The 23,591-nt window shown below is 35.4% G+C and overlaps 2 protein-coding genes across 7 annotated transcripts in view; both read left to right on the top strand.

The window, feature by feature from the left end:
* The window catches only part of LOC107711109 (chromodomain-helicase-DNA-binding protein 1-like), a 27,850-nt gene extending 19,653 nt beyond the window's left edge, over nucleotides 1–8,197 (top strand). Inside the window, 11 exon segments of the mRNA XM_016516048.1 lie at nucleotides 390–504; nucleotides 773–926; nucleotides 1,091–1,271; nucleotides 1,360–1,505; nucleotides 4,011–4,174; nucleotides 4,301–4,509; nucleotides 4,665–4,763; nucleotides 5,387–5,457; nucleotides 5,550–5,664; nucleotides 6,998–7,106; nucleotides 7,740–8,197. Of these exon segments, the coding sequence (XP_016371534.1) occupies nucleotides 390–504; nucleotides 773–926; nucleotides 1,091–1,271; nucleotides 1,360–1,505; nucleotides 4,011–4,174; nucleotides 4,301–4,509; nucleotides 4,665–4,763; nucleotides 5,387–5,457; nucleotides 5,550–5,664; nucleotides 6,998–7,106; nucleotides 7,740–8,139 (1,763 nt within the window). The 3' untranslated portion in view covers nucleotides 8,140–8,197.
* A 294-nt stretch (nucleotides 8,198–8,491) lies between these two features.
* On the top strand, nucleotides 8,492–23,102 carry LOC107711107 (adapter protein CIKS-like). Of its 6 annotated transcripts, none has more exons than XM_016516043.1 (10): nucleotides 8,492–8,616; nucleotides 12,297–12,381; nucleotides 14,485–15,167; nucleotides 16,590–16,632; nucleotides 16,777–16,844; nucleotides 17,185–17,282; nucleotides 17,387–17,455; nucleotides 19,449–19,562; nucleotides 19,644–19,718; nucleotides 19,961–23,102. In XM_016516043.1, exons 2-10 carry the CDS (start codon nucleotides 12,350–12,352, stop codon nucleotides 20,105–20,107), a joined length of 1,329 nt encoding a protein of 442 aa, XP_016371529.1. In that variant the 5' UTR covers nucleotides 8,492–8,616; nucleotides 12,297–12,349; the 3' UTR covers nucleotides 20,108–23,102. The 6 variants fall into 6 exon arrangements, with proteins under 6 accessions (XP_016371529.1, XP_016371532.1, XP_016371528.1 ...); XM_016516042.1 differs by lacking the exon at nucleotides 8,492–8,616 and adding an exon at nucleotides 9,530–9,834; XM_016516041.1 differs by lacking the exon at nucleotides 8,492–8,616 and adding an exon at nucleotides 10,864–11,168.
* The last annotated feature ends 489 nt before the right edge of the window (nucleotides 23,103–23,591 follow it).

Raw genomic sequence — 23,591 nt, 5'->3', positions numbered from 1 at the left:
TATATATATATATATATATATATATATGAAGAGTTTATTTGCAAAAACAGATAACTTCAAAAATCATGTTTTTTTTTTATTATGTTATCATGTTTTTTTATTGTGTTAGTTAGCTGTATTTTTTAGTTATTTTTTACCTAATCAAAATAACCCTACTGCAGTTTGTTTGAGATTCATTGGAATGCACAATGAAAAAACATGATTTTTTTTATTGATTTATTTCCAACTTTGCCATCACATGAATAAATAAAATATATAAAATAGAAAACAGTTATTTTAAGTTGTAATTATATTTTGCAATATTATGTTTTGCTGTATTTTTGATCAAATAAATGCAGACTTGGTGAGCATAAGAGACTTTCTATACCCAAACATTTTTGTTGTTTTAGGAGGGGTTGGCATGAACCTAACAGCAGCAGATACGGTGATATTTGTGGACAGTGATTTCAACCCACAGAATGACCTACAAGCAGCAGCCAGAGCCCACAGGATTGGCCAAACAAGGTATTCAACTGGCAAAATTTTATGTTGTTCTATCTAGTTTTGAAGTGTCAAGCATATAAAAAATAAGTACAACAAAAGTGATCCATGTGACTTCTAATCCCAGTCCTTAGAACCATTCGACCATTTTTTGTCCTTTTTTGGAACTTGACAGTTCTTGGTCACCATTTGCTTTCATTGTATGGCACAGAGCAGCATTAACATGCATTAAATGTCCCAGTTTAAGGACACTCTGCTTGTATATGTAGATAAATTATCTTTTTGATCGCAGGCCTGTTAAAGTGATCCGGCTTCTCGGTAGAGATACTGTAGAAGAGATCATCTATTCCCGTGCTGTGTCTAAACTACGTCTCACAGACACAGTGATTGAGGAGGGACGTTTTTCTCTGCTGGACCAGGCTCAATCTGCAGCTTCTGGCCTTCAGGTGGAGAGAGACACATGTCCTTATCTCTTAAGCTCATCACATTGTGACTTTGCCCTGTTTCCTGGTTCATATCTTTGTCTGTGTACTTGTGGTTTCCCTTCTTGTGAAACTGCACATGTTAACAGTTTCTCAGTATGCTATCACTTACATCCCCACCAATCTAGTTGAGTGAGATCCTGAAGTTTGGTGTGGATAAGCTGCTGTCATCAGAGGAGAGCTCCATTCAAGACGTAGACCTAAGGCTGATCCTGGGGCAGTCTCGAGACGGCCGATGGCTAACGGATGAAGAGCATGTTAAGCTTAATGAGAGCGATGAAGAGGAAGATGAGGACATGGAGGGTCAAAGTACAACACTTAGCTTTTGTTCAGTAATCTTGTTGTAACTGGCACTTGAAAATTAGATGATCCGTTAATGTCTTTTCTGACTTTCTAGACCACATGTACTACTTCGAGGGTAAGGACTACTCTAAAGACCCCAGTGCCGAGGATGAGAAGACCTTTGAACTGTTACTTGAGAAGCAGTTAGCTGATCTAGAGGATGCTGGGAAGGAGGGCCGTGCACTTCGTAATAAAGCCGGGGTAACTTATTTGAAAGGTTACACTACTATTCAAAAAATTTAGGTCATACATGTATTTATGTATATCTCAGTTTTACTATTATTTATTACTACTATCATTATTTTATTTTTTATTAGTACTTTTATTCAGCATGGACACATTACATTGATCAAAAGTGACAGTAAATGATGAAATTATTTAGTGTAAATGATTGTTACAAACAATTCTATTTTAAAATAAATGCTTTTCTTTTTAACTTTCTTTTCATCAAAGAATCCTGAAAAAGTATCAGGGTTTCCACAAAAATATTAAGCAGCACAACTGTTTTTAACATTGATAATAATAATAAATCTTGCTTGAGCATCAAATCAGCATTATATATATATATATATATATATATATGAAGAGTTTATTTGCAAAAACAGATAACTTCAAAAATCATGTTTTTTTTTTATTATGTTATCATGTTTTTTTATTGTGTTAGTTAGCTGTATTTTTTAGTTATTTTTTACCTAATCAAAATAACCCTACTGCAGTTTGTTTGAGATTCATTGGAATGCACAATGAAAAAACATGATTTTTTTTATTGATTTATTTCCAACTTTGCCATCACATGAATAAATAAAATATATAAAATAGAAAACAGTTATTTTAAGTTGTAATTATATTTTGCAATATTATGTTTTGCTGTATTTTTGATCAAATAAATGCAGCCTTGGTGAGCTTAAGAGACTTCTTTCAAAATCTTTCTATACCCAAACTTTTTTGTATTTTTAGGAGGGGTTGGTATGAACCTAACAGCAGCAGATACTGTGATATTTGTGAACAGTGATTTCAACCCACAGAATGACCTACAAGCTGCAGCCAGAGCCCACAGGATTGGCCAAACAAGGTATTCCACTGGCAAAATGCATATTTTAGGTTGTTCCATCACCATATACTTTCATTGTATGGCACAGAGCAGCATTAACATGCATTAAATGTCCCAGTTTAAGGACACTCTGCTTGTATATGTAGATAAATTATCTTTTTGATCGCAGGCCTGTTAAAGTGATCCGGCTTCTCGGTAGAGATACTGTAGAAGAGATCATCTATTCCCGTGCTGTGTCTAAACTACGTCTCACAGACACAGTGATTGAGGAGGGACGTTTTTCTCTGCTGGACCAGGCTCAATCTGCAGCTTCTGGCCTTCAGGTGGAGAGAGACACATGTCCTTATCTCTTAAGCTCATCACATTGTGACTTTGCCCTGTTTCCTGGTTCATATCTTTGTCTGTGTACTTGTGGTTTCCCTTCTTGTGAAACTGCACATGTTAACAGTTTCTCAGTATGCTATCACTTACATCCCCACCAATCTAGTTGAGTGAGATCCTGAAGTTTGGTGTGGATAAGCTGCTGTCATCAGAGGAGAGCTCCATTCAAGACGTAGACCTAAGGCTGATCCTGGGGCAGTCTCGAGACGGCCGATGGCTAACGGATGAAGAGCATGTTAAGCTTAATGAGAGCGATGAAGAGGAAGATGAGGACATGGAGGGTCAAAGTACAACACTTAGCTTTTGTTCAGTAATCTTGTTGTAACTGGCACTTGAAAATTAGATGATCCGTTAATGTCTTTTCTGACTTTCTAGACCACATGTACTACTTCGAGGGTAAGGACTACTCTAAAGACCCCAGTGCCGAGGATGAGAAGACCTTTGAACTGTTACTTGAGAAGCAGTTAGCTGATCTAGAGGATGCTGGGAAGGAGGGCCGTGCACTTCGTAATAAAGCCGGGGTAACTTATTTGAAAGGTTACACTACTATTCAAAAAATTTAGGTCATACATGTATTTATGTATATCTCAGTTTTACTATTATTTATTACTACTATCATTATTTTATTTTTTATTAGTACTTTTATTCAGCATGGACACATTACATTGATCAAAAGTGACAGTAAATGATGAAATTATTTAGTGTAAATGATTGTTACAAACAATTCTATTTTAAAATAAATGCTTTTCTTTTTAACTTTCTTTTCATCAAAGAATCCTGAAAAAGTATCAGGGTTTCCACAAAAATATTAAGCAGCACAACTGTTTTTAACATTGATAATAATAATAAATCTTGCTTGAGCATCAAATCAGCATATTAGAATGATTTCTGAAGGATTGCGTGACACTGAAGACTGGAGTAATTGCTGTTGAAAATTTTGTATATAAATTACATTTTAAAATATATTAAAATCGAAAACGGTTATTTTATGTTGTAATAATATTTTACAACATTACTGTTTTATTGATCCAAAAATGCAGCCTTGGTAAACATAAGAGACCTGTTTTTAAAAACATTAAAAAAGTCTTACCAAACCCAGACTTTTGAATGGTGGTGTATAATGTGAATTAAATTGTTTAGACTGCTAGTTGGTAATTTTTTTTCTTTCATGATAAATAGATAATAATTCATATTTTAGTATTTCTTTTTATTTCTTGTATTTATTCATGTATTTATTTAATAAAAATAAAAAAAAGTCTGTTGCTGCTCATCAGATGTCCCTGTCTGGGCCCTTGATCGACCCAGGGAGGAAGAAGAGACCTCTTACAGAATCAGAGTTAGAACAGAGACGTCAGAAGAGACAAGACGCTGCTGCAAAGAGGGCGAAGCTACAGGAGGAAAGGAAAAAGCAACAGGAAGAACTAAATTACAAGAAGAAGTAAAAAAAAAAATTATTTCTGGCATTCTGTTGCATATTTTTGGCCAGTATATACTATATTTATTTGTATGTTCCCGTGGATGTCTATTTTATAGCCTTGTTTGTATGTGTATCCTTCAATGGCAGGATGGCATGGTGGGAATCATGTGGCTACAAATCGCTGTGCTTGCCGCGAGTCGACAGTGAGGGTGAGGATATAGAGCCTGATGAAGATGATGATGATGTCGTCAGCTGGAGCTCCACTGATTCGGATCACACAGCCATTCGCTATGTGCTGGGTGATGTAACTCACCCTCAGGCTGATCGAGAGGATGCCATTATTGTGCACTGTGTTGGTATGTCTCTATTAAAACGCCTCGCTGTCAGAAGACAACTGTTAACATATTGATTATCCTGCATGATATGTTAACAAATACGGGGCCTTTTTATAACAATCTCAGCTTTCTGCTAATTTGGCATGATTTGTTGTGTATGTGTGTTTATTGTGTAGATGACTCTGGATACTGGGGCCGAGGAGGATTGTTTACCGCACTGGAGCTCAGATCAGATGAGCCGAAGAAGCAGTACGAGTTGGCTGGAGACATGGAAGGTGACAAACCTTTCCTGTTTGCTGAGACGGGTCTAACTCATGCTGTGTCAAAACAAACATTCCACACTGAAATCAGTATCCGGTTCACAGCTCATTAGGCTGCCTGCAAGATAATTGTTCATAAAACTGTCAGCATTGATTTAATACCTATTAATGTGATGTTTAAATGTTGGGGATTTCGCGAAGTTTGTGGTATCAGAGCTATAAAGCTAGTAGTAACATTTTAGTTAGAATGGCTTTCGGTTAACCAAAACCAATTGCACAATTCCAATTCTACACTATATTCTCTAAATATGTTACTAACTAAAACACTCAATTTTATTGTTCAAAAGAACCGCATGTATTTGAAATGGAAATCTTTTGTAACATTATTAGTGTCTTTACAGTCAATTTTGATCAATTTAATGCATCCTTGCATTAGTATTCATTTGTCAAAAAAAAAAACTTTTGATTGGTAGTTTATATTTAACAATGATATAAAATTATTAGATTTTATAAATTTTCAGTGAGTGTTTGTTGACTTCAAAGGTAAGTTAAATATAAAAAATAGGCTGAAACGAGCATGCACAATTCAATATCCAGTGAACAAAATGTATAAATGACAAAGTGATTGTGTGTTGCAGACTTGGAACTGGGGAATGTTCTGCTTTTTCCTATTGATGACAAACAGTCGAGGCTCAGTGGAAGAGACTATGTGAGTCGGCAAGCTGTTTATGTCTTTAATCTACTGCTGTTAATTATTTTTAATTAATTTATTGAATAATTTTATGCCTCCTGTTTCTCTAGCTGGCACTTATAGTTGCTCAGCAGAGGGATAATGCCAACAATTTGTCAGGCATTCGGCTCACTGCCTTGGATGAGGGCCTCAAGAAGATCTACAGAGATGCCAAACAAAAGAAGGGTACCCAGCGCTTGTTTGTGAAACTAGTTGGTTGCAATGAGGTGGCTTTCTCTAGTCACCTTATAAGGAAATAAAAAAAAAAAAGAAATATAATATGAAAATCTATTAATGCAGTCAAAACAGATGGTACAGCTGCCAATGAAATGCACATCCTTGCTGCAAACCTGCTGTACTAAAACCTAAGTTCAGTGCACACCCCTTTTTAAGATAAAGATTTTGATCAATTTAATGCATCCTTGCATTAGTATTCATTTGTCAAAAAAAAAAACTTTTGATTGGTAGTTTATATTTAACAATGATATAAAATTATTAGATTTTATAAATTTTCAGTGAGTGTTTGTTGACTTCAAAGGTAAGTTAAATATAAAAAATAGGCTGAAACGAGCATGCACAATTCAATATCCAGTGAACAAAATGTATAAATGACAAAGTGATTGTGTGTTGCAGACTTGGAACTGGGGAATGTTCTGCTTTTTCCTATTGATGACAAACAGTCGAGGCTCAGTGGAAGAGACTATGTGAGTCGGCAAGCTGTTTATGTCTTTAATCTACTGCTGTTAATTATTTTTAATTAATTTATTGAATAATTTTATGCCTCCTGTTTCTCTAGCTGGCACTTATAGTTGCTCAGCAGAGGGATAATGCCAACAATTTGTCAGGCATTCGGCTCACTGCCTTGGATGAGGGCCTCAAGAAGATCTACAGAGATGCCAAACAAAAGAAGGGTACCCAGCGCTTGTTTGTGAAACTAGTTGGTTGCAATGAGGTGGCTTTCTCTAGTCACCTTATAAGGAAATTTAAAAAAAAAGAAATATAATATGAAAATCTATTAATGCAGTCAAAACAGATGGTACAGCTGCCAATGAAATGCACATCCTTGCTGCAAACCTGCTGTACTAAAACCTAAGTTCAGTGCACACCCCTTTTTAAGTATCATAAAGATTTGATGGGATTGTTTCCAAGAGGTGGATTCATTTCAAAACGCTTAGAAAAGCGTACTCCCAAGGCCTAGGCATAACAGAAACTTACCTAATCTAGACTGTACAGCTGTATTTTGTTTTTGCTCATGTCTGCAGATTTAAGATGCTTCTAAATAAGAATGTGTGTAATGTAGCAGCTGTCTTTTTAAATGGATCATTATGCTTTTAAGGTCTTTCACAAGGACTGTGTTTATATTTGACAGCTTTTTGTGTAAACATGCACTGGGAGGACGTGTTTGTCTATTGTGTTTGTGTCTCTCGCAAGACTTCAGCTTCGAAAAATGTGTTCTGTGTAAATGGCCATTTAGTGTAAATGGCTCTTTAGTTAACATTTTCTGTGTTTTCTTCAATAGCAAGTGTCCATCTGCCTCGGATTGGTCACTCCACTAAAGGCTTCAACTGGTATGGAACAGAGCGACTCATTCGCAAGCACCTGGCCACCAAAGGCATCTCCACATTTATGTATCCTACCCGAGAAGAACTGAAAAGTTTGCACTAATTTTTTCTCAAAAACTGCATACTAGTAAAACAATGAACTAAAGTCGCGCTTCCCTTTTAATAAAAAGGAAAAAACGGAAAGAAAAAGAAAGCAGCAGTTAAGAAAGCATCTAATAATAGCGACTCCAATCAAATCTTGTCACATTTATTTAAATAGCACTAAATATAATAGTTTGCTTTAGAGCAAAGCAGCTTTACAGTATTTGACTTGAAAAACAATGTCAGTGTCACTTTCAATTAGAATTACAACTTCAGTTTTACTATGAAGCAGCTCCAGTTAGATCATGATTTTATTGACGTCTGACGTCAACGGACTGAAGAAATTAACCATAGAAAATGTCCACACCAAGGAAGGAGAAGCACCACAGCACGCCTACTTGTTACGTAATCTCCACAGACGAATGGTAGTTTGAAGGTGGCAATTAGCCGGAGCAAACCTTTCTGGAAAGTTTGCTTTGGCAAAATGTCTTGAACTACCTAAACAAACTCCAGACAAACTTTGTTTAGCCTAATTTTGCTTTCGATTTCGTTTGAAGAACATTGGGGCCTTTAGAAACAACAATGAGCATCTTTTGTTATCCTTGACTTGTTTTTCAGCTACTATTATAAACGAGCCACTTCACACTCTTCTACAGTTTCTTCTACCACATGCACATCTACTCCATCAACCTCACACTCGGCCTCAGACCCAGCAGCATCCTCGCCATCTGGGTCCCCACACTCCTCCAGTGCCCTTAGTCACAGTGAAGACCTTACAAAGTCACCAAAACCCTCCACTATATCACATGAAGGTCAGGACGCACCAGGGTTGGCTGACTTTATGAGAGGTGTTCATGTCTACTTCTACAACATGGCTGCTACAGAGAAGAAGAAGCTCGCCCGATACCTTATCACATATCCTTTCACGTTCCATCTTTACCCACACATTCAACAAAGCCAACAAACTACTACACTAAAACAACATGTCTATCATCACATTTATAAGAAAGCTTGTTGATGTTGGCGTGAGCTAATAGTTTACACCTTAACGTTTCTGCACATATGACGGTGATGAAGAGGATCTCATGAGCTCACACGTCACTCATATTGTAGGAGAGGTGGAAAGTCCTGTCCATGCACAGGTAGTACAGTCAAAACTAACTTTTTAAAGAGGTTTTAATTTGCCTAATACTTACATTTATTAATTTACTAACAGCAATATGCTCTCTTTTTTCTTCTCTTTAAGGAACTGAGAGATCTATTGCATCAGTACCCTCAGACCCTGCTTGTAAAGAAAAAGTGGTTGGAGTCTTGCTTTGCTAATCAAATGAAAGTCAGTGTGTCTAAATATGTAATTAGGTTAACTTGACAAAGCTCCTCCTACATTCCTTTCAAGTCAGTTTGCATTAGGTTTATTCACAATCACATTTAGTATCCATTTAGAGTTTAAAATGAACTGGTCTCTCCTTGTATATCCAGTTACGGCTAAATGACGGTAAGAGGTTTTTGTCATACTATGGATCAAATAATGAAGCATTGCTTTCTATTTAAAGAGAAACAACAACAGCTGTGGTTTCACACTCTGGAAAGATTTTGCAGTAAACACAGACGCATTTACTTTCTTTATGCACTTATCTGCATGGTTAGAATGAGTTAATGAAAAACTTTTACATTATTTGGCATTTTTCTACAAGATTTTACATGTGCTGTGGTTTAAAAACAGCAGAAAAGATGTAATATGTAACTGAGCAAATAAAATAAAAAAACATCTATTTTACATACTTTTTTTTTTTTTTTTTACAAAATCCCAGATAAAGATGTAAAAGCTGTTCATTGTCAGATCCCGGATGTCAGTTTTACTGAGAAATGCAATGCACTAAAAACCAAACCACTGATGTCTAAGATAATATGAAAGTTATCAGATGCTTATGATATAACTTATGTTTCTGGAAAGTCTTGTTGACCACTTTTTAATTATAATAATAAAAAAGTAACCTCCAGCGAACTACAGTAAGTGATGCATTGTGTTGTTTATCCTTGTTTTTAACCACATTGATATAGTCCTAGAGTAAATATTGTTTTTGTTTTATTGCCTCATGGTTTGTCATTTTAGCAGAACTCCTGTTCATTTGGTCCTTCCAGTTCAAAGACCCAATATGACCTAAAAATAAGTTCTTAGTGCTGCAATTTACCTTTCATTTTAGTAAAATTGTTGCTTATCTGTATAGGTGTTTTTATTGTTCAGACAATATTGTAACAACATTGTTGTCAGTAATAGTAACTAATATATTATTAGGCTAGTTGATTAATAAATGTTAATTATTAATCATATTGTTTATAGTCAGTATTCTTGCCAATGTTCTCATCTCAATGTTCTACCATCAAAGTAATTATTTTGCTGTCAAGTGATTTACAAACACTTTGCGAATCGGTTCTTCAGAATAATTAAAAAGAATCTGCTTAAAAGAACAATTCGTTCATCACTAGTTGTATTGTTGAAGGCAGATAAACAAGCGCTCTGAGTCGAGGATGTGCTTTCTGGGAAGTGGGCGGAGTTTGTGGTGTGAATACGCAGGTGTTGAGAAACTAACTTCCAAAACAGTATGTGCTTCGACTGCCACAGCTTGTGTGCTCTATAATGTCCAGCGATTTTGTACACGGATATTAGAGGTATCGAAATTAAATAATTCACGCGACTATATCTGCTGATCAGGTATGTACGTGTTTTATGTGGTTTATGTCACGTCAGCGAGCAGTTTGTTTCGGACAACGTTGGCGTCTAATTTGTCACTAATTTGTCAGTCATATGAGAGCTGAGTGGGAGTTTTATTTTGTCTATGTGTTGTCTTTATTATGTTGTATTTAAGCTTTTAAATTTTTTTTTATAAGATTTTAGTTTTGGGAGATGTTACCTGTATAGCAATATATGTTGCTAAGGTAGAGCGACATTTACTTTCTTTATGCACTTATCTGCATGGTTAGAATGAGTTAATGAAAAACTTTTACATTATTTGGCATTTTTCTACAAGATTTTACATGTGCTGTGGTTTAAAAACAGCAGAAAAGATGTAATATGTAACTGAGCAAATAAAATAAAAAAACATCTATTTTACGTATTTTTTTTTTTTTTTTTACAAAATCCCAGATAAAGATGTAAAAGCTGTTCATTGTCAGATCCCGGATGTCAGTTTTACTGAGAAATGCAATGCACTAAAAACCAAACCACTGATGTCTAAGATAATATGAAAGTTATCAGATGCTTATGATATAACTTATGTTTCTGGAAAGTCTTGTTGACCACTTTTTAATTATAATAATAAAAAAGTAACCTCCAGCGAACTACAGTAAGTGATGCATTGTGTTGTTTATCCTTGTTTTTAACCACATTGATATAGTCCTAGAGTAAATATTGTTTTTGTTTTATTGCCTCATGGTTTGTCATTTTAGCAGAACTCCTGTTCATTTGGTCCTTCCAGTTCAAAGACCCAATATGACCTAAAAATAAGTTCTTAGTGCTGCAATTTACCTTTCATTTTAGTAAAATTGTTGCTTATCTGTATAGGTGTTTTTATTGTTCAGACAATATTGTAACAACATTGTTGTCAGTAATAGTAACTAATATATTATTAGGCTAGTTGATTAATAAATGTTAATTATTAATCATATTGTTTATAGTCAGTATTCTTGCCAATGTTCTCATCTCAATGTTCTACCATCAAAGTAATTATTTTGCTGTCAAGTGATTTACAAACACTTTGCGAATCGGTTCTTCAGAATAATTAAAAAGAATCTGCTTAAAAGAACAATTCGTTCATCACTAGTTGTATTGTTGAAGGCAGATAAACAAGCGCTCTGAGTCGAGGATGTGCTTTCTGGGAAGTGGGCGGAGTTTGTGGTGTGAATACGCAGGTGTTGAGAAACTAACTTCCAAAACAGTATGTGCTTCGACTGCCACAGCTTGTGTGCTCTATAATGTCCAGCGATTTTGTACACGGATATTAGAGGTATCGAAATTAAATAATTCACGCGACTATATTTGCTGATCAGGTATGTACGTGTTTTATGTGGTTTATGTCACGTCAGCGAGCAGTTTGTTTCGGACAACGTTGGCGTCTAATTTGTCGAATAAGTCATATGAGAGCTGAGTGGGAGTTTTATTTTGTCTATGTGTTGTCTTTGTTATGTTGTATTTAAGCTTTAAAATTTTTTTTTATAAGATTTTAGTTTTGGGAGGTGTTACCTGTATAGCAATATATGTTGCTAAGGTAGAGCGAAATGTGAGACACTGAATGTTATGTAGACCCGCGGCAGTGACACGTTGCTATTTTGAACGAAATATTTACAAAATACTACTTAAGAACTTTGTTAACTCTTTATTTTAAAGTGTCCATGTTACACGTTACTTACTATTATAATAACAATAAATTATGCATAATTACATGCAAAGAACCCTGAGACAAATCCTAACCATATTGTAGGAACATGAAGTTCATTATTATTATTATTACTCGGTACTTAAATGTAATTACACTGCAACAAGGACACTTTAAAATAGTGTAACCAAAACTTTTTATTATTATTATCATTATTATTATTATAAGAAATGTTACTAAAATGTCCTATTTAATGCATTATGATAACAACAGTATTTGACGCTTACTTTTTTTATAAGAGTGTGAATGTAATGCTTTCATTTATGCGTTTTAATTAAACGTCTATCAATCATCTACTGAACTTTTCAGAAAGGAGAATGACACGATTTAACTTTGTAACTCAGCGGTGTCTGTAGATTCTATGTTCTAGTCACTGAAGAAATTATGTATGATATAGTGTTCAGTGTTATGCTAATGTAAGACATTAGGTCTATTAGTACCTTCTCTGCCTCTTTTGTGCATTTGATATTGACGGCCTTAATTACCTGTGATTTTCCCATGTCTCATTTTGGTTTCCACTGCATATTAAGGTGTTTTCCGCTGATGTGTAAAGTGCACTGAATTTCATACTGTAAGTTGAGAGAAAAAGCTAGAGAGAGAGAGAAAAAAATCCCCTTAGCATAATTGTGGGTTCCTGTATTCAGTAGCCGAAGGTTGCTCGTTTTTCTCAAATGCAGTTTTATTTAACAGGGTGATCATCATTCAAGGTTACCTGTGTTCATATCTTATTAATTTATTACAGATTGCTGACTGGGGATATAGAATGGCTGCAGCTCTTTTGTATTAGGCACAAGAATGATGCCTTCTTCGCAGTGCTTGCAATATAGGTAAAATATACATCTCATAATGACAGAAATGGTCATTAAGGTACTCTATATGGACAATATTGGGACACAACTTAATTATTGTATTCATGTGTTTCAATCAGACCCATTGCCCGTGTATTAAAATCAAGCACCCATTCTGCATTTACAAACATTTGTGGAAAATAAAAATTGGTCATTCTGAAGAGAACAGTGAATTTAAGTTGCGATAAATCAGTTTGTGAAATTTCATCCCTACTAGTTATTCGATGGTCAGCTGTAAGTGGTATTATTTTAAATTCAGAATAGCATTTAGAAACCGCAGCCATCAAGCAGAAGACTGTAAAGCCACAGAGTCACCGAGTGCTGCGGCACATGGTGTGCGAAAGTCACTAACACTATGATGATTTCATAGTTGAAGAGTTCAGTGGTTGGATGAGTTTGGTGTGGAAGTATTTGACTGGCCCGCACCGAGCCCGGCCTTCTCGTCCCACATCAGTGTTTGACCTCACAAATACTCTGTGAATGGGATGAATTGGCAAAAACTTTAATGGAAACACTCCAAAATCTTGTGGAAAGCCTTCCCAGAAGAATATAAGCTGTTATGTAGATGGTCCCCCCCAATTGCAGATATATTAATGTCTATGTATTTAGATTGCAATGTTATTAAAGTCCCAGTTGGTGTAATGGTATGGTGTCCCTATACTTCTGTCTATATAGTGTATGTTCTATTTTTATTTTATTTATTTTTTCCAAAGCCAGTTTGCGGAAAGCCAAATTTCGTTTGCTTGGCAAAACCAGTTTTTACTTGCATTTGGTGACTTCCCAGTGTTAGTTTTGGACCCTGTAATATTTTAAACATATGATTATTGTTTCCTATTCTTGTATTGTGCAATTTTACCCCTTAGATAAAGAAAGAAATGTTTTTTAAAGTTAATTTTGAAAACAAAAAAAACACCTCTTGCACATTCTGGATAGCAGGTCGGTGCATGTGACACAAAATTGTAGAAAGAATAAAATCCCACGCACTTCTGGAGCTTGCAGGTTGCTTAATACAAGGCTCAATAAAACAAAAAGGGTTTTTTTTAACTTGAATTTTTATCACATTTATAGGTATTGATAATATTGTTTTATTCTGTTTTTTTCTCTCTTTATCATTTGTTTTATATTTGAAATCATATTTAGTGTGACAGTTGAATTTCAAATGTTTCTAATCTAACTGATCAGAAAAAACAAGATACACTGTCAACTTACAGATACTTCAGTGCAATGAAGGCAGCAGTTCGGTGGAATACCCCAGTGGCAAACTTCCCTCTTGCTTAGTGTCTGGAAATAGTGCTACTTGCTAGTGCTACTGCAGTTAACCTGGCGATTCCAGCTACTCTTGCTCTCCAGACAGGCGCAGTCTGGGAGAGGGAAGTCTGGATCCCAACTGCGTTTGCGCCTCACAGCTACTGCATGCCTCCGCAACCCTGCGTGTCCCGTGGGCCGCCCTGCTGTAGTCAATTGTTTTATTCTGGGGCTTTTTCTCTCTTTATAGTAATACCTTAAAAAGACAATCATCAGATTAATTGCTATAATTTTATTCTATTTACACCCCTAGTTTGAAACAAATAAATAAATTTGCATTGTCATGAAATGTCTTGAATTTCTTCTATTTAGTGTGACAATTGAACTTCAAATGTTTCTAATCTAACAGTGATCAGAAAAACAAGATACACTGTCAACTTACAGATACTTCAGTGCAATGAAAATATAAAAATACAAGATATGTTTCAAAGGTATTAAACCATATGTAAATATTCCAGGAATATAAATATATCAGCAACACAGTACTTTCCCAAAAGTCACACTGGCACTGGGCTGTCTTTATTTATTGCCCTGTTTACAGCCTTAATCTGGCACCAGTTGTTTTTAAAATGCCTTGAAGGTTTTTTTTTTGTTTTGGCTGAAACTGCTGTTTCATTATACATTAGGAAATCTGCTAGCTACAGTATTACATTATTTATTTATTTGGGGGGGATATATTTTTTGGTCATTGTGTTAATTTTCAAATGTTAATTTTTCCACATACTGTAAGAGTGCTCAAGAACTCTTGTGTTTTATATTTTTGTCCTCATTTTCTAGGTATATTTCTCCATTTGGCCACTACAGTTTACAATCCCTCAACTTTCCAGAAGAGAACGACGAGACTATGGAGAAAATCATTACTGAGGACTCCATCTGTGGCTCAAACTCCACCGATTCCCAGCTCTCTCTCACCGACAGTTGCATGTCTGGAAATGAGTCCTCTTTGAGCACACAGGCTGACTTCAGGGATATCTGCAGAGACAGAAAGACCAACTACAGATCCACACAGACCAGCTACAGCCCTTACCAGCCCCCGCTAGGTCTACCTTCCGGTTACAATCCCCAGACGCCCTTTCCCAGTCAGACGGAAGTATGTCTGAGCACCCTAGAGCCACACAACAGGGACCTGCTCCACTCGAGTTCCATAGGCAGCAGTTCGGTGGAATATCCCAGTGGCAACCTTCCCTCTTGCTTAGTGTCTGAAAATTACTGCAGTTATCCTGGGGATTCCAGCTACTCTTGCTCTCCAGACAGGCACAGTCTGGGAGAAGGAAGTCTGGAACAGCCGCATTCACTGCGCTCTATCCCAACTGCGTATGCGCCTCACAGCTACTGCATGCCTCCGCACCCCTGCATGTCCCGTGGGCCGCCCTGCTGTAGTCAATACCCTGTGGATGTGTATCAAATGGATCAGGGCTCTCATTACAGGCCACATTACCACATGCCCTGTTGGCCTTCACGTAAGTCTCGGTTCTTTGTTCAAATTCCATGTCTATTATGAATGACTCATAAGTGAGTCAGTTTCTTTCTTTTACATGGAACTTGTTAATTTGTCAGTCACATTATGAATAATTCCAACTTTCATAAGCCTATTGTCATTAAAATTGCCTCATACTGTATGTGTTGAGTTCTTTATCAGTGGTCTTTATCAACCTTACGGGAAATGTATCCAGCCTGTGCCAACCAGATTAAATTGCAATACATTTTTGCCAGTATACTGTCAGATTAAGCAACCAGTTTCCATTTTACAAGTGGCACCCTTCTTAGAAGATGAAACCCCTAAATATAAGGATTAGATAATGCTCAGAACTACACTTTGGAGCAAATCCACTAAGCATTGCATCAGTTTATGTGTGGTGCTCAAACCTACATTTTATTCACAGACCACCCACAATATAGTTTAGACAAATGTTAACGGTACTGAAATGTTTTTAATTAAAATGCATTTCTGTGTAAAGTACAGTATAAACATAAGTAGCTGCGTTTTCAATGTCTTTCCTTGCAATACTCTCTCAATTGTACAGGTGCATCTCAATAAATTAGAATGTCGTAAATGTTTTTTTTTATTGGTCTTATGGAGTATTCTAATTTGTTGAGATAGTGAGTTGGTGGGTTTTTGTTAAATGTGAGCCAAAATCATCACAATTAAAAGAACCAAAGACTTAAACTACTTCAGTCTGTGTGCATTGAATTTATTTAATACACGAGTTTCACAATTTGAGTTGAATTACTGAAATAAATGAACTTTTCCACGACATTCTAATTTATTGAGATGCACCTGTATATGTAATAATATTTTTGGTTTGAAAAATAAAATCAGTTTATTGAGATGTTACTGTATCGTAAATTACCTGACAAAACATTTTTGAGTGTATGCAGCAGGGCTCAACATTAAAGCTTGTCTGGGACAAGTGGATTTTTTGAAAGGACAAGTAAAAGAGGCTTTTATGCCCAAGTAGCCTGAATAAAAGGGCAATAACAAAAAAATAACCAGGGAAGCACCAAAAAATTGAAATGTTTTGACAATAACAAGGTTGTGCCAGTTGAGGCTCACGCTGCCTTGGCAGTGTGTGGGAGAGAGACTCGTGGAGAAATCAAAGCAAATGAGCGCAACAGCACACACCAAGGAACTCACTGAACAAATGTACCGTGGTAAAACTTCTAAATGTTGTTTTGTATTTATAACATATGATATCACAAATATGTTTAAGTTAGTAAAAGCTATTATATTTATAAAAAAAACGTTTTTTTTCTTGACGTAACTTTTTTTACTTGGAAGTGAATGACCGATTTACTTGTCCAAAGGACAAGCTCGTCAAGGCTTAATGTCGAGCCCTGTGCAGATTCACATCTCACTCACTTCATCATTTCATCTCCAACAGGCCCTGAAAACAGCAGACAATCAGCCTCAGAGTTCACATATAGGTAATGTGAGTTTTTTCTGTACAATTAATATGGGACAACCAGTCTTGTATTGTATTGTAAATGATTTCATAGGTTTCTGATTTTCACTAATACAAAAAAACGTAGCTGTCTGAGGTCTTTATGCAATGCTTTCATGTCTTCCAGTGGCCACACCTCTCCTCACCCGCGAGCTAAACTAACCCCAAGCACAGCCCCTCTATCCCTGGAGCAGAGTAAGTGTAAATACTATAGTTGAGTAACACTGAAAGAATGTCAAATTTGAATAAGATCTATGTGCCAGTAACATCAGACTATAATACGCAAATGGCAGTTCTTGTTAACTTCTTGTTATCTCTTCTTCTTCAAAGTCATGTGATTCTAAAGTGTTTATCACAAAGTCTTTGTGCTAAAACTGCTATATATACAGTAGATTAAGTTTATATCTACTGTATAATCTACTGTAAAATACAGTAGATTATACAGTATTTAAAATATATATATATAATAATATAATATCTTGAGTTATGTTTCTGGAAGGAATTTTATGTTCTTTTTCACTTTTCATTATTGCAGGGAAGGTCTTTGTTACATATGAAGCAGACAGTGAAAAACATGTCAAAGAGATCATCAACTTTGTCGCCCTACTGAGACACAACGGTTTCTACACTCATGTAAGACAAGCAACCTGTACCAGACATTGCCTTGCAGCCATGCTTGTCTCCTGATATGGGGTCTACCTGAGATCATGTTCAGTCTCTTTGTTCTTTTTGCGCAGATTGACATGTTTGAACAACAGTTCAAGAGCATAAGCAAGATCGACTTCATGGAGAGATACATCAGCGAAGTAAGTAGAAACCAGGCCTGCTAGTATTTCAGAGAGTGTGTTTTTCCTAGTTTGACTTACACAACAGAAGATCTAGTCCACGTTGCAGATTATTCTGGCCAAGAACCACCTACAGGAAAAGATTGTATGACTGAAAACTCTAGAGCAGCTCAAACTGTTTTGGTTTTACATGGCATTTAGGAGCAGGTTTTTTGGAAAGAGATGATATGACAATAATAGACCAGAGTGAAAAATAAATATTTAATTACAAATATACAATAACAGTCTCTGCAAACACAAAAAAAACACTAGAAAAATAGTGGAAAATGTATTTAGAAGGAGTGAATGTGTGATTTTGTATTTTAAAATGTAATTTATTCCTGTGATGGCAAAGCTGAAATCTTTCGGCCAATACTTCAGTCTTCAGTTTCATATACTTTTTCAAAAATGGTGCTCAGTTTTAATAATGGTTCTCATTACTATCATAAACGAACAATGCTGCTTAATATTTTTGTTAAAACGATGCATTTATAGGATTCTTTTATGAAGAGAAGGTTCAACTGCATTTATTTGAAATAGAAATCTTTTGCAACATTATAAACGTTTTTACTGTCACTTTTGATTAATTTAATGCATCCTTGCTGAATAAAAATGTTAATTTCTTTTATTTCTTTCTTTCTTTCTTAAAATCATACTTACCGCAGACTTTTGAATAGTAGTTTATCACGGTTTCCACAAAATATTAAGCAGCAAAAATGTTTTTAACATTGATAATAATAAGAAATGTTTATTGAGCAACAAGTAAGCAAATTATAATGAATAGCATATTCGAAAATATTCCGCATATTCATAAGATATACTCAAATAAAAAAACATTAAAATATTAAAAAACATTAAAAAAAAAATCTTATTTATTCCAATCTGCTGACTGGTGTAGCATTCTTTCTTTTAGGCTACCAGTGCATTAAAACAAGTGAAATATATATATTTTTTATTATTAGTGAGCTTTAAATGTAATATGTGTGAATGACTGTAGTGTTTTTTTTCTTCTTGGTGTAAATCAACTTTTCATCTGCAATCGTTTATTTATTTTTGTTTTCCTGAATAGACTTTCACTGCTGTGTCATTGATGAAGGTTACACATGTATCTTTGGCTTCTAAAAAAGTGAAATGTTATTCCTAATATCATCAAGGACATGTGAACTCTGTAGCCTCTTAAATAGAACAAGGCGCAGCTGGGAAAACTTGTTCAATGGTTGCATTTATACAGCAATGTTTACTATTGAATTGCAAACAGTGGAAGAACTAACATCGCTGTTTATCGTCAACACATACAACCTTTTCTGAGGTGCTCACCATTGTTGAGGATGTCTTCAGCTGTCACAAATTTCACATTTTTTGGTTAATTGACATTGTATGTCTGATAAAATGTCACCATTTAACCTTAAAAACTTTTTTAAATGGCAAGGATTGATCCCTGACATACAGTTGAACATGCTATCACATATTCCCTTTCAAATTCATGACCACAGGTGGTTGCTTTTTGGGTGAACAGGTTCAATGTGGCAATGTCACACAGGCAGTGTGTTTCCTATTTGTTCTCAATGATATTTGCTTCTAAATGCATACAGCCAGTTTGAGCTTGGACATCATTTATTTATGTGACTGATATTTGATGAAAGTATGATGGCAGGAAACAATCCAACAAAACTTTAAATGTTATGCTTTTGGAGGAGGAAGAAAAGAACATTTAATAATAATAATAATAATAATAATAAAACATGTAACCCTGAAACATATCATTTTAATTAAGAGATTAAATGAGGGAGGACATATTTCTGGCATAATTTTTATTTAATTTTTTTTACAAGAAAACTGTCTATTGCACTGAGAACGATAAACCTTGCATGTCTAATTTCAGTAGATTTTGTTTTTTCCTGAGTATCTGAAGTAATTGTTCCCTCATGTCCATTCAGTTGTCTAATTTTGTGTGTTTGTGCTCTGTTATGCACAGAAAGACTATCTGATCATCATAGTCATTAGTCCAAAGTACCACGAGATTGTGACCAATGCCTCGTTTTTCATGGAAAATGATGAAACTCTCAACACTGTCTACATACACAAGCAGGTACAACTTGGGTGGAACGGAATCTAGGTTTTTCTTTATTTTTCTTTGTCAGTTGACTCATAAGAGCGCTTTGTCTTTTAGTTACAAAACGAGTTCATTCAGAACGGTGCCAGGAATTACAGATTCATCCCCATCTTGTTTCCCGGTGCCAAGAAGGTAAAACTGCAACTTATAAACCCAATTGCTTAACGAACATGATGTTTGTGTCAAAAAAGGAGCCAAAATACTAATTCGCGATTAACTGTTATGATAACAGCAATAGACATTTGTGATTGTTTGTACAGTACTATAGTATCACCCAAAGGATTGCTCCATTGGATTCCACTTAAATCCAGTTCAGATGTAATGACGCCTCGTTGTTAGTTTACAACATTTCTGTGTCTGTTTCTTTCTGTCAGTGCCACGTACCTTCATGGCTTCAGAGCACACAAATCTTCACCTGGCCCAGAGACCGTGATGACATTCTTCGTCGACTCATGCGTGTTGAAAAGTACAACCCTCCACCCATAGGAGAGCTGCCCACCATTGTCTCCATCCCAATTTAGTTGGCTAGGTTTGTTTCTGTATGTAGACCCATGATATGCCAGTTGTAAACAGGCCTGGTATCCGTTTTAAATTAGTTTACCCCTCTGAGCAACTAGATGAGTGTTTAGTATGGTAAAATCCCTAAAGCTACAGTTATTTGATGTAATCTTTATAGAAACCTCATGTCATAATTAATATTTCACAACTCATCAATGATGAATAAGTCAGAATGTGTCCCGACATGTAGAAGAACTGCAAATGTTCATGAGTTACATTAGTTTGAGTGCTATGATTTTTGGAAGTTAGCTCAGTTTTTTCTTTACTTTGTATTAAGTTGTATCAAATTACGATAATTTGGGGGGCAAAAAAGGTCCATTGTCAATTGTATAGTGATGTGCTTCCACAGAAGTTGCATTCAAAACAAGCAGCTTTCTGTTGGTCATTGACACAAATCCATGCGACCAACTTGAAGTCATTGTGAAATCTGCATGGGGAAATCTTTTGCTCCGTGCCAAGTTCTTGATCTTGTGGATTTCTATTGAAATCAGTTGTTTCCGCAAACATTCAACGAACAATGATAAATGTGACCACACCTTTGGACTTAATGAAGCTTTCTGAAACATACCCGATAGCTATTAAAAAAACGCTTTTAACATAGAATAACTATAGTAGACCAGAAATCTTCAAAGACAAACCTTTTCATCATGCTTCTTTGCTGTTGTGCGAACCTGAAAGAAGCCAGTACTACAATATCTTCGCACACTTTTCAGAGTTTATTATATAAAACCGCTTGTGCATTGTGCCTTAGAATTTCCCTTTGAGTCATTAGAATTGTGCCAGAAGAAAACAACCTTTATGTTGTGAGCTTCACATGGAGATTTCATGGTCATTCATGTTCTTAGATGATCATAGTCTGTTTTTAAAAATATAAACCCATTTAATAAATGAAATAATCTGGATGGTTTGTTATACAACTTGTACAAGAATAGAAAAATATGTTTTCAAAAAAGATTTGAAAACATCTAGTGACGAGGGTAATCTTACATGGAATGGAAGCTTGTTCCAAAGTTTAGGGCCTACTATAGAAATGCATGTATAGTTTAATGTAGCATGTTATTGAATGCACTGGTGGTGTTGGTTCAATCAAAGAAACTGAATTGAGTTGAAGATGCTTGGGATTTCATCGATTAGATAACAATGGGTGTGTGTATGGGTGCATGTTTATGTAATTGCAGTTGCCTATAAAAAAGGTTGAATGCTTTGTGCTTTGCCAGAAAATATGGCGCGGCGTGCAAAACAATACCTGCCTGAGGCTATTGCCACAAGCTCTAGAGACTGAAAATTCCTCACTCCTTTAATTTCTAAATAATAAAACCTGTATTCCCAACTAACTGCCCAGTAGAGTTATGCACAGACTTTTAATACTGTTTTTAGCAATCTGACAGGTGGACGCACACACCCTTTAACAAACAGGGTTTATGAAATGATAAAATATATTTTGAAATGCAATATAGGTTGCTTTTGGATGAAAGCATCTGTAAATGTAAAAAGGATAATGCCAGTTTTGTATGAATTTGTTTTCACTGAAAACAATAGAACTATTAGTATTTATGGGTATTTATTATATATTTACAGGGCTGTCAAGCAGGAGTTTCAGTGGGAAAAAAATAATAATAATAATCTTTTCCCCCACAAAGCAATTTTTAGGGTCACCTTTTTGAAGTTTGACATCCCCAGTCAACCATCCACTTTAGTTTTAATGTAAGAGAGTAAAACATCTTCTTTTGTGTTTAATGGAATAACGACACACGGGTGAGTAAATGTCAGAATTTTTCATTTTCAGGTGAAATATATCTTAAAAGCTTCTGAACTAAACGTATATCAACACACCTGTCAAAACAAACTTGTCAAAATCTCTCAAACAACTGTCATGCAGGATGGACTAGAGAGCTCAATCCATTTAGTTTGTGTCTTCAAGGAGTTACTGAAGGTTAATTAAGCCCCATTAAATAAAGTGTAACCCTTCCTTATTGAGGCTTATCAGGAATGAATTATTCTAAATCAGCCGTAACAATATAATCAAGAGGATTTGGTCATAGAGAGACTGACATAATCCTCATATGAACAATATTAGCAGTATCCAAAAATGATTTGCTGAGAAGAAATGGTTATCAGTTTGTAATTAAAATGAGATGAGAAACAGAATGATTGATTACTCAACACAATGACAGAAAAGGTTATGGGAACAGGATCTCCAACGCAGTCTTTTTATAGCTGGTTAATTTCTAGATGAAACAAGTTAATTCCAGGAATATGTCATCCATCAACTACTACACAGCTCTGTGAAATATTTTGAAGGCTTGTCAGTGACAGTGTTTTTACACCTTCACATTCATTTGGAAAATCTACAGAGTCCAATCAGCACTCGCAGGACAAAACTGCTGTTCTTTGCTTTGTTGTGCCTTAAGATGGCACTCTTTACATGTACTATCAGATGTTCTATAAGAAATCAGATAGCAGGCCTACTTAATAATGCTGTATTAATAAGACATTATTGTGGTGGATTCTGGGGCTAGCTGTCACACTTTTTACTCAAGTGAATATTTTCCAAGTAGGTTTATTTCTGCAAGTAAATTTATGTATCACTTACCTTTTAGTGTTATCAGAACACAACAGCAGGGCAGGTGGTCACTTCTTATATTTAACTGACATTTAGTCCATCTTACCTTTGATGCTTGTACATTAAAATATATGAATATATATGAAAGTCTTTACAGTAATGTTTTAATTTTTAGCCAGTGCAGTTGAGATTATAGCTACATTTGTTTCCCAATAAGGTAGTAAAAATATATTATTCATGTTTTTTCTATCCGCCAGTTACACTGTAGACCAATGTATCCCCAGTCTTGCAGGGGGGTGAAATACTGTCCCTTAGATATATATTAAATATAGCCCTTCTCCCCTATAATGCTTTAAATGTACATTAGGATATTAATATTAAAGCAAATCCCTGCATTAATGTTCAATGGTTTTTGTCATTATTGGAACTCTTATGTTCTTTTAAGCATTAGCCTACTTTGTGTTATGTTTCTACAGAATGTTATTATGGAAGTTTATTATAAAGTATTACGTAATCTCTTTAACTTTTAGCCAGCACATTACTGTAGAGATCATTTGTTATCCAATTAGGTTGTAAAATATATTATTCTGGTTTTTGTGTCCTCCAGTTACACAGCAGTCCACTGTGATATTTAAAAAACATATAAAGGTAATTTAATTTCCCTTTCTAATACCAAAGCAATATTGCTGGGGGAAAAAGTTTTTTACTGTACATGAGCATTGTGACCTAATTAGAAAATCATCCTAATAATAGAAGAATCTGCATTGCCGTGGCTGTCCTTTAGGGGGCAGTATCTCATCAGGGCTTTGTTTCGGATGGTTTGCAGTTCCACCCAGAATTGAAGGTTTCACACATTCTATTTTTACACTGCTGAATAATTCAAT

The sequence above is a fragment of the Sinocyclocheilus rhinocerous genome, unplaced genomic scaffold (genome assembly GCF_001515625.1).
Source record: "Sinocyclocheilus rhinocerous isolate Xijiao unplaced genomic scaffold, SAMN03320098_v1.1 scaffold85, whole genome shotgun sequence".
Lineage (NCBI taxonomy): Eukaryota > Metazoa > Chordata > Actinopteri > Cypriniformes > Cyprinidae > Sinocyclocheilus > Sinocyclocheilus rhinocerous.
The sequence above is the reverse complement of the archived record's forward strand: the minus strand, read 5'-3'. Positions and strand labels throughout refer to the sequence as shown.

Excerpts from the sequence above, each read along its gene's own strand:
- LOC107711107 (XM_016516043.1), top strand. The coding sequence starts at position 12,350 with ATGATGCCTTCTTCGCAGTGCTTGCAATATAG. Across the intron at positions 16,845-17,184 it reads CCCTCTATCCCTGGAGCAGA|GGAAGGTCTTTGTTACATAT; the intron begins GTAAGTGTAAAT and ends TCATTATTGCAG. Across the intron at positions 17,283-17,386 it reads ACAACGGTTTCTACACTCAT|ATTGACATGTTTGAACAACA; the intron begins GTAAGACAAGCA and ends CTTTTTGCGCAG.